Source organism: Gymnoscopelus microlampas, assembly GCF_963454915.1.
Source record: "Gymnoscopelus microlampas genome assembly, chromosome: 12".
In the NCBI taxonomy this organism is placed as follows: domain Eukaryota; kingdom Metazoa; phylum Chordata; class Actinopteri; order Myctophiformes; family Myctophidae; genus Gymnoscopelus; species Gymnoscopelus microlampas.
Window position 1 is genome coordinate 27,833,786 of NC_139949.1, and position 11,184 is coordinate 27,844,969.

Genomic DNA, 11,184 nt, shown 5'->3' on the forward strand with positions numbered 1-11,184 from the left:
GACAATACGATGTAGTACACATCCCCACTCATCTGAGATACATGTCCTATGAGAGAATAAGAGTCCTACCATAGGACCTTCCCGCAGCAGATATTTTGACAGGTGTGTCAATGTGTGTTTCATTTAGGCGTTACTGTGTAAGCCTATACCACAACCTCATGCTGGCTTACCTTGCGTCACCAGGCTTTCCACACAGAGGAAGGCCTGATTTTCATTCCAAATTGACCAGTGTGATCAGGTCTGGGCCTAGCCTACTCTAGAATTTTAGAAGAGCAAAGTTATGTCCACTCTAGACCAGATAAAAAACTGTAAGCTGAGTTGATCCCAGTCTACATGCTGGCACACAGAAACACCTAAATGAAACGCACCCAAAAAGAATGCATTACGTTCAGCTGTGTTTAGCCGTCAAATCATATGCTGTGAGAAGGGTCCACTGTCAAAGCCCTATAAGCATACCCAAATCACGCGGTCACATAAGACATTTATGTAGCCTGATTCTATAAAAGGCAGTGTTAGGAATTTGCCCATGTGCAATTACAATTCATCTGGGTTGAATTCATCAGACACTCTGTTGGTCTCCTAACCAAAAATAAAGCCCCAACACTGCAGGAATCATCAGAACTAATGTGACACTGAGTGACACCCCAAAAAGGCATTTAGAGTCAGTTTACATTCAACAGATAACCTTACTTAATAGTACTTACAGACAGGCTTGCTATAGATAGCATTCCAGTTGGACTGGTAAAATGGTGCCAGCATTTGGTATTGATTGTGGTGGAAGTGATGCTTTCAGCTAATATCTCACAGCAATCTATTTATAGCTGCTTTTCTGTCAGCCGTTTCCTATCTACTCCTGACCACATGTTCAAGTGACACAACAGTGAAAAAGGCAATATGGAAGTGTTGCAGGAAAACAGGCAAAAGGAATACTGTATTTGTTGCACAACTGTTATTCGATCGCGCTACTGTGCCAACTAATATACTATACCTATTACAACCCCTAAACCACAAAGTGGTAATAAAAAAGGAGTGGCATCTTGGGCGGGGGGCATACCACTCCTTTTTTTCTTCTTTTTTTTTTTTTACCCAAACCGTCTCGGAGACATTAATCTCAGTCATTAGGGAAGCTACAAGTAGCAACACTAGAAGTAACACTGTCCAAATTCGAAGTTTAAAAAAAGCACCAATATAAGCCAGTCGCGCACGTTGAAACCACGCAGCAGGGCTGCTATATGCCCGTTCCTCAGCTATAGCCATTACAAGGCTGAGGTGCACGTCGTCAGTCAATAAGGAGCACCTGACTGAGAGAACACTCCTCTGTCCAGTGACGATTCTACTGAATAAGGGAGTTGATTATCTGCAGGGACCCCCGAAGAGGCCAGGCTATGCCAGGAGAAGGAGGTGGGAGATTTCAGAGAGAGAAGGAAGAAAGGCGTTGCTGGAGAAGCTGGTGATTGGTGTCGACAGTGTCAAGTCAATTGTTTAATTTCTACAAGTCTCTTAAAGAAAAAAAAGGAAGGAAAAAAGGAGGAATTGTAAGAGTCCTAGGTTCTGAGATGAGCCGAGGGTCATAGGTTCATCCGTAGATGTTCGGGCCGTTTGGAGTTCATCGGGTAGGCCTGCTTCTTAAAAGTCCCTGCACTGCTGACACCCGATGGCTGCCTGATGGGACGGGGAGCGGACACCTCCGAGCTGTTGCTACTTACGTCCATGTGCTCCACAGTGGACACCTCCATGGACTGCTCCCCCAAAACTCCAGGGGAGAGCAAAGATGGAGCCCCAGACAGTGGAGGGCCTCGGGGCCAACACATCCCGCCAGCAAACTTCACCGGGCTGGGTAGAGACATGAACGAAAGGTCAGATCATACCAATTAGACAGTCCACTTTTAAAAGTCTTTTAACAACTGATTACTACAGATTGGCTTTTAGCTAGAAGGATTGGTCAGCTAGTTTTCTGCTTTCACGCTTATTTTTGGTCTTATTATTTTTGTATTGTTCCTTTGTTTTGTCCATCATTGAATTGCTTTATATTTCCTGTTTATGTATTGTATGTGAAGCACTTTGTAAACCTGTTTTTGAAAAGTGCTTTATAAATAAAGTTTATACCATGGGAGTTAAAGCATTTTACGAAGTGTGTAGAGTTTGTGATGGAAACAATATGTACGTAACCAGTAGAATTCCATGAAATCAGACACAAAACAAACATACGTTACCTCACAGGCGTTCTCGGGCTTCCTGGAAACTTCCGTGGCGACCGAACCTTTGGCTCAAAGGAAAACCTTTCCTTAACATTTTCGAGCACCGAGGGGGCTACATACGTAAAACCCTGAAAATGGGGGCACAAAGGAAAGTGGCCAATGACACTTCAAAAGCCATCTTTCAAAAGAGGAAGAAAAACAACAACCCACAGCTGACGATGAGCAATGAAATGCTGACTAAACTTATCATGCAATGTGGTGGAACACACAATGGAGCTGCCAGGAAAAGAACAGATGTGATGCATTAACTTGTTGTTGTTAATAACTAGTCCTCAAAAAAGGAAGAAAACCATTAAAATGAATCCTGGTTGTTTGTGCCTCATCTGTGCAGACAACACAAAGACAACAGGGTATAATGAAGACCAACGCAGTACTTAAGAATAACCTCTTGCCCCTCCTTTTAATAAAAGGCATAAAGCAGAGTCTCTATGAACACCAGTGCATGCGCACCCCAAGACCTCATATTTTGCTACTTCGTCAGGTGTTTTTGGCATCCAATTCTGACATTGAGGAAGCCCTTTTGCATACCACGTTGATGCAAAGATAAATTCTAATTGATTCCCACAGTATCGATATGCAACTTGAACGGTTTAGAATCGACAGAAGCTGGCTTCCCAATATGGCTACAAATGTGACGCCTTGGGATGAGAATGTGTTGGAAACACCATTTAATGAACCCCACTTGTTTTTTTTGGTTTTTCATAACTACAGACATATAATCCTGGCCACATGAATCTAACATAGTTCTAAAGTGGTGTACGGTTCATTTATGTTTGTATTACCAATGCCATAGGAAACAATCCTGTATTTCTGTTCAATAAACGGGAACATTTACGCAGAGGAACTACCAACCAGGAAGACTTGATTGGCACTTTCGCTGAGCGTTGAGTCGTCCGGACTGTCTACTGGAGTCTGGCTAGTGAACTTGGAGTCAAATTGGCTGACATCATCAGCTGATTGCTGCCAAAGGAAAGAAGATATGTTAGTAGTCTGGCTGGAATAGGTCAATGTAGCATATAGTGCCATTCAGCATGGTACGCAAACTCACAAGGAAAGGCTTGAATGGAGGCTCTACTTTGCGGGCGAGGAGGTCATCCCAGTTCATATGTCGGAAAAATGGGTGCGCCTGGAGAAAACAGTGTCAGAGTCAGGGTTCTCATTTGTTTTTGAGGAAGATTTCCCCAGGACTTTATCAATATCTATCTATATATCTATATCTATATTTCTATATATAGTCAACATTGGCCATCATCTTCAGTTTAAAAGTGCTTTATTTATAAAAACACATAAGAAAGTGTTTTACACACAAAAATAAATACAATTATACAAGCTTAAGGAACAAGTGAAATAACGCCCTTTGTTTCAAGGAGGACATATAGACACTAATAACAAATGTAATATGAATACTGCAAATATAAATTCCACTAAAATCATAGTCATATTCTTGTCATCTGGACTTTTGCCAACAAAGTGTAGCCTAGTTATTAACAACAGCTTGAACAAAATATCTATAAGCCACAAAATCTATGGCTTTGATGCTATAGATTAGATGTTGGCCAATTTGACAGTGCAGAAACATAATTGCCTTGATATATACGAAAGACATGTCCAAACACAGGGCATAAACAGATACCAGACTATACCTCTACTTCCGAGGCATCCCCTGGCCCAGCCCCAAGCCGTAGAGAAGAATTTCGTTTCAGCAGCTGAGAGAGGTTTTGGGACAAGTTAGAATGGTGGTCTGGCATGCAGACAACAGAAACTGATGCTGTGCACACTGCAGTACCTAATTGTTTACCTTTTTAAGAAGGTCCCTAGCTTCTTGTGTGAGGTAAGGTGGAAGGTTGAGTTTGCACTTTAAGATTTTGTCAATGGTCTTCTTCCGGTTTTCACCAGTAAAGGGTGGCTATGAACAAAGAGGGATAATGAATAAACAGCTATTGAGGAGAGACAAACTGGAGGAATAGTTGTTGTTTTTTTGTTCTTTCCAATACCACTATAGGAGAGACGGTGTTGTCAACTTACTGCTCCTGTCAGCATGTCATACATGAGTGCTCCCAAGCTCCACCAGTCCACCGCCCGGTTATGGCCACTGCGCATTAGAATTTCTGGAGCCCTGAGGTAAGGCAGGCAGGTCAGGACAAGGACAAGTATTATAGTATGGTGGTATTGGACTATATAATGTGCACGTTCGCTCTCATTCTCTCCTAGTACAGCTTTAACAAAGCTTAAATGAGAGTGTGTGTGTCTATCTGATGGCCAGCATGGGACAACTCCACTAGTCGCATAAAGAATTTTGATTGCATGAAGTCAATGGTTGTTGTAGTTGAGGTATTTACTACAGTATAGTTGCTCATGCATTGAATTTTCCCACTGCATTTCACCCATCCTAACTATGGCCGTGGCAGCCATTAATACAGCACCCAGGGAGCAGTTTTGTCTTGTTCAGACAGACTTAGCGGACAGGGAGGTGAACCGGTGACCTCCCGACCCCCAGAAGGCCTCCCTACCCACTCAGGGAAAATGACCCTACTTATCATTAGATGTATTACCTCTGTAAGGATTTTCTAATATGTTTTCAATTGCAAAAAATAACAGTGCAGGCATATGATACTTAATAAACACATTCTCATTCTCTACTTATCAGGCTTCAAGAGATGTTCAGAGGCTAACGTAACTAACTAATGTAACACTTAGACCTATCCTGTCAATGAAAAGAGAGAGGGTAAATTCATTGGTGGTGAATACACTGCGCAATGGTTGGACGTAACTCTGGGTCAATAGGCCCATGACCCGTGCCCGACCTATTTCTTGTTTTTTTTTAATGGCCTGAGCTTGGCCCTAATGAACAGGCCTGGTCGGGAACAGTCAGGGCTTGCAGACCTCTACAGAGTAGTGCCGCCCTCTAGTGTCCAACATATTGAATCATAGCTCAGTGTTTGACAGGTGCTTCAACTAATATTGGTTGAAATAGTTAGAATCTGCCATAATCATGCATTATGTTTCTGTTTGACAGGAAGTAATCATGATAGGACTTTCAGGTCCTTTTGATACAAAAGTCGGAGACTATGTTTTTGTTCCTGTCCGTGTCTGTGAGTGTGAGCAGCTCATCTCCGGCACCGCTGGCCTAATCAGAGTGAAATTTTGCATGCACATTCAGAGTAGGCCAAGGAAGAACCACCACCCCAAATTTAGCAGATCGGCCTCATGCTTGTGCTATAAAAGCCCACTTCAGTTTTGGCCTATGACTCCATTTGTGTCCATTTGTGCCAGACTAGTTTCCTCCATTTTGCATTTTCTTCAAAACACATTTTTGCTACTACTCCTACAAATGTTGTCCCAAACACACACAAATGATGAGATGTATTAGTCATTAACTGATACATCTTGATAACATGACTCCAGATGTATCTGTCAGATTTTTCATTCCAATTGGCTATGACTAACTTCCAAAATTTGGCTCTGGGTAGGTAACCTGGCAGAGACCTGCACTCTGAGAAGCGCACCTTTCTAGTTAAATATGTCCCCATTATGACCACTGATATGCTCTAGAGTCTAGAAGTGTGAAAAACATAGTTTAGCTTCAATTAACGTTTTTGTCATTACTGCATGACTTACTTATTATTGCATGAGTATAAGGCAAAAAGTGCCCCCGAGAATGAAATCCATCGAGTTTAAACTGACCCTTAATAAAAAATAAAATAAATGTAAATTAAATTGAAGTTAATTTAGTTTCTGACACTGTTGATTGCAAATAGATTTTCAACATCCCTTGACCACTGTGATGAGTGACTTACATGTATTCTATGGTACCACAGAATGTGTGGGTCACTGTGCCATCGTGAATAGACTCTTTACACAGGCCAAAGTCTGTCAGCTTCACATGACCTGGTGTGAGAAACCAAAGACAGAAACTTACCAAATACAGCTCACATACAAAGTATCAATATAGCAACATTTAGTGCTGGGCGTTATGACTTCAAATCAAACTTTTCCCCCCCGATTATAAAAAAACAAAACAAAACAAGAAATAACAGCTTACAACGTGTCACAATTTGTTGTATAATCGTGTTGCTTGAGGACCCTCAATTTACTGTACCGTTGTTGTTGAGCATAATGTTCTCAGGCTTCAAGTCTCTGTAGATGATGCCTTTCTGATGCAGGTGACCCAATGCCATAGAGATCTCAGCCAGATAGAAACTGTTTATAAAAAAACGTCAGGTTGGTTGGTGCTGTCATGTGGTATCCTTGCTATTATTCTAAAAGTAGAAAGACCACACGCCCTTATGTTGTTGGACAACTACTTTATATAATCACCCCCCATCTCTAGAATATGTTTACACAACAAGAGAACATGAACTGCAGGTTCCAGTAAACTCCATAAGAAGTACGGCAAAGGCTGCTTGTCACTAAAAGGCAATTGAAATAAAATCTAATTGTTCGACGTGAGTAACTTACCATGCTGTGTCCTCCATGAAGATGCCCTCTCTCTCCAGTTGCATAAAGAGCTCCCCGCCTGGAGCATACAATACACAAATCAGACCTCCATCAGTTCAATGAAATGTATGTACAGTTGAATGGAAACTTGCACACCTATTGGATAGTAAAATCAGAATATGCCTACATACATTTTCACCAAACAATGGCAACTGCAAATCTAACAGTAGAATAATAATTTCAGCAGAATTATGCCAGACTTATACTTGGTTGTGAAAAACTTGAGCGCCATGTCCCAAAAATAGCCAATCTACCAGCTCACAACGAACCGTGATGCGGTGTGTTGTGTGAGCTTATAGATCTGCTATTTCCGGTAAGTGACACCGGCACGCAACTAAGTTCAAATCAGGTTTTAGAATGACTTTATAAGTGTGTGTCCTCACCACTGAGATACTCCAGGATGAGGTACAACTTTCCCCCGGTCTGGAAGGCATAAATGAGGTCCACGATGAAAGGATGCTTCACCTCCTCTAGAATGTTCCGCTCAGCTTTGGTGTGGGCTGTATCCTTCGCGTTGCGCACAATCATGGCCTGGCAAAAGACAGAAAAGGCGCAAAGTGTCAGACCGTGAGAGCTATTCTGGCAATGACTTGTAAAGCTGCTGGCTGGGCAACGTGCATTCATCAGCAATAGAGGTAGAAGAGGAATCAGAGCTCCTGCATGGGTAGCTGCAGTAAAAGCTCATAAAGCTAATAAACAGTCATTAACGAAACCCTCAACCATCTGGAAATGTAAGCTAGGTCTTCTCGAGTTAAGGCAAGAACCAGTGCTGTGTCAATTACAAACGAGAGAACATGCTGAAGGAAAAATGGAGAGAACAAAGAGCCCCGAGAGAAAAACATGCTCTGTCCCATTATTTTGGGTGGTCTATTCTATATGCCTGAATGCATCTGTGTGTCACTAGGGCATGTGTTAGTTTTAAACCACAGTTTGTGTTTGGGAGAGATGTGTGTGTGTGTGTGTGTGTGTGTGTGTGTGTGTGTGTGTGTGTGTGTGTGTGTGTGTGTGCGTGCGTGCGTGCGTGCGTGCGTGCGTGCGTGTGTGCGTGCGAGCGAGCGAGTGAGAGATATATATATATATTCATGCACACACATTCACAGCATCAACTAAAACCTCACCTTCTTCAAGACCTTCATGGCAAATATTTTCCCTGAAGTGGAGCCAGACACCTTCCGAACTTGGAAAACCTGAAAACAATTCATTTATATTAATTATTTTCAATTAATATTAAGTTTTACAGCTAACCTTATTGCTCAGAATAAATAAGAGATTCTCTAAACCATCTATCTTCCATATGCATCATCAAGGACCTACTTAATACCGTCACTGGGGAATGAGTTATACTATATACTTTTTATATCTAATAATTAAGTTATGAATGAGTAACAGCCTCCTGAGCTGTGAAAACAAAACAGGCATTTTTCAGGCAAGAGAATGAGAATGACTACAATAACACCAGGGCAGAGCTACTGTACTTTCAAGCAGCAAAAAGTTGGTACTTTGAACCCAAGTGATGAAGAGGAGGACAGGCAGGGTTGCCAGATCTGATTATAATTTTGCCGCAAGGTTTTATTTGAAAATAGCCGTACAGTAGACTGCTGCCCTGCCATTTGTCTCAATGGTAGGCAGGTTGAGGGGGGTGGCTGGGGGGGCAGAGGATGAGCTGTTGATAATGGGATGTAATAAAAATTCCTTCACAAAACAACTGTAATATCGAAACATGCGGTCGCTGTCAATAAAGCTCTGTAACCTTTGATTTGACCGTCAATATATTATTACAATCGTTGCTGTCGGGCAGAAACCTCTTATCTCCATATTTTTAACTTTTTGTGTTTTTTCGTAAATTAACGCCCCGCTTGATCGTACACACAAAAGTATCACAAGTAGTAGATCTACAACTTTTTTGAATGTGAATCCTGAAAAGTAACAGTTTTGGACATATGAGGTTTCCAACCGACAGACGCGATATTAGGATATGATAACTTCACCAAAAAGTGTTGCCACATTTTTTGTGATGTTCCCCTTTAATACTAGAAACTATATTAGATCTTAGAATGAGATGCCTTACCTTCCCATAGCCACCTTTTCCCAAGACTCTTAGCAGCTCAAAGCATTCTGGTCTAATCTGCTCCGTTCCCTTGTTGACACTGTTTTCTGAGATTTCAAACTTCTCACAGTCATCCATGTTACTGGGAGAAATACACATGGAAACCATTGTCACGTACAATACAGCTGGTAGCAATGTTGCATGTAGTGAAATTCCAGTACTGTATGGTTCTTAACCCATTCAAACCAGGAAAGCATCTGTGTCATTTTAGATTTTAGCTTTGGCTATTCAAAAATTGCAGATATACAAGCTCACAGCTTGTCACTTCGTGCCACACTGCAAGCTTGAAATCTGCTATTTTTGAAAGGTTTTAACACGGTTAAAACAGTGCGGGTGACAAGTTGACAACCATAATAAAATGAGGTAAAAAACAGTATTAAAAATATATATAATAATTATATATATATATATATAATATAATATATATATATATATATATATATATATATATACATACATACATACATAAATACACATACACATATATATACACACACAACGTAATGCTAGTCTTCACAGATTTCTATTTTAGCATTAATATTATTGTTAATTTGTTCCGGCCAGGCATCTACTTGGTGATATTACGTTCAATGGTGCGACTGTGTGAGGGTACAAGAATTACAACAAGTGAGCAAACAGCTGACTGGGCTGAGTGCATTATGATGGCAGCATGTTATGTGTACTCACAATTCAAAGCCACTGCTCTGCTCCATGTATTCACTGAACTGACCCTGAGAACAAACAAGGACAGACATTCTTATCACAGAGGAATGTGTGAGGAATGAGGAATGTGTATTAAGGATAAGGCCTAACTTATATATTAGTTAACTGTGTTAGGTTAATTGGCCAAGTATACATACATACATATGATACATACATACATAATTTTGTCTTGCTGGGTATGCTGAATGGCTGGGTAGCCAGAAATGAAGGTCCCCCCTGACAGTGTTGCCATGTCCGCTTATTTATAACGCGTTGTGAGCTTGTAGATCGGCTATTTTCAAATAGCCAATGTAATACAGTAGGTAGTGCTCATGTGGCCTATATACACTCGCTTCTTTTGGACTTGTTTTCCTAGACCTGGTTGCTTATTTCCCCTCACAAAACCTGGCAACACTGGCAGACAGCTTAAGTGATTGCAAGTCGTTCCTGTATATACAATATGGGAAGATCTACACTTATTAGCTAATGTTGCTAACTAGAAAGCTAACGACATCACTGGTCCATGCATGCAGGTCCTCTGTAATGTGACCACATGGGGGGGGGGGTATGACAACTGTGTGATATGATGATGTGAAGAGGATGTCCAACTCAAGCTACACATTACAACTCACATCCATATGTGTGTGACTTTATTCAGTAGCAGCAGCAGCAGCATCACAGGCCTGCTGCCTATTGCCACGCATCGCATGATGCTAACTAGCCCTTTTAGCCTGACTCCGGTCGTACGACGGTGTGGCGCGCGCGAAAATAGCCGATCTACAAGCTCACGCCGCGTCCGCATCCTCGACGCCTTGTGAGCTTGTAGATCTGCCCCAAAACTAAGCTACACGAGCCATCAGTGTGGTTAAGTCAACAAACTGAACTCACCCCGTCTTCAAGTTCATCGTCAGACACATTGTCGTCCCCCGGCTGATCCAGGTCTATGTCGAACACTCCGGCCATCATGTCCTCCTATTCTCCTCCTCCTCCTCCTCCTCCTCCTGGGTTCTTTGATCAGAGAGCGGAGCCAAGGTTCTTCTCCTCCGCTTCATAGAACGCTCATCGCCGGGTACTGAGTCCTCAGTCCTCTTAGGTTGTTGCTGCTACTGCCGGGTCTCTCTGGATACATACATGCATGCGCCTGTCCGGTACTGTGTGTGTGCCGCTTCCTTCCAGAGCCAGGGTTGCCAGATCTTGCGAGAAATAAGCAACTAGGTATATGAAAACAAGCCGTAAAGAAGCAACTAGAGCACTTTAAACCACCATGCTAATTTTTACTCAGGTGAACCATGGCTGCTCCTGCAATAACATTTAAAAACTTGCAATACTTATTTTTTTTAGCATTCTAACAACACAAATGCTCCCCTGGGAACAAAACATTTATGACAATATTTGAGAACCACGGTTTAAATAATAATAAAACAAAATTGGAAGCAAGCCTAAATAAGCAACTACACTTTAGAAACAAGCCCAAAAAACTGTAACCCGCAACTACCAATATTTACAAGCAACCTTTGAGAAAAAGGATCCCAAATCCGCTTGTAATGAGCGGACATGGCAACACTGTCTGCCGCTTCCTTCCAGAGCGCCAATATGATCACCACCAAAACAAAACAGCAC

At 41.8% G+C, this 11,184-nt stretch overlaps 1 protein-coding gene across 1 annotated transcript; it reads right to left on the minus strand.

Moving 5' to 3' along the window:
• Positions 1–1,453: 1,453 nt before the first annotated feature.
• Positions 1,454–10,692, minus strand: rps6kb1a (ribosomal protein S6 kinase b, polypeptide 1a). Its single transcript, XM_084073240.1, has 15 exons — positions 10,453–10,692; positions 9,550–9,593; positions 8,824–8,944; positions 7,874–7,942; positions 7,139–7,286; positions 6,717–6,774; positions 6,358–6,458; positions 6,056–6,146; positions 4,284–4,374; positions 4,057–4,164; positions 3,902–3,964; positions 3,307–3,384; positions 3,111–3,218; positions 2,214–2,326; positions 1,454–1,833 (listed from the first exon to the last, which is right to left on the minus strand). Exons 1-15 carry the CDS (start codon positions 10,528–10,530, stop codon positions 1,569–1,571), a joined length of 1,536 nt encoding a protein of 511 aa, XP_083929366.1. The 5' UTR covers positions 10,531–10,692; the 3' UTR covers positions 1,454–1,568.
• Between the last annotated feature and the right edge of the window lie 492 nt (positions 10,693–11,184).

Coding starts and splice junctions, on each gene's coding strand:
- rps6kb1a (XM_084073240.1), bottom strand. CDS start 10,530: ATGATGGCCGGAGTGTTCGACATAGACCTGGATCAGCCGGGGGACGAC. Junction 7,287..7,873: donor CCATGAAGGTCTTGAAGAAG/GTGAGGTTTTAG, acceptor GTCTTTTGCCAG/GCCATGATTGTGCGCAACGC. Junction 4,165..4,283: donor ATGACATGCTGACAGGAGCA/GTAAGTTGACAA, acceptor CTTTGTTCATAG/CCACCCTTTACTGGTGAAAA.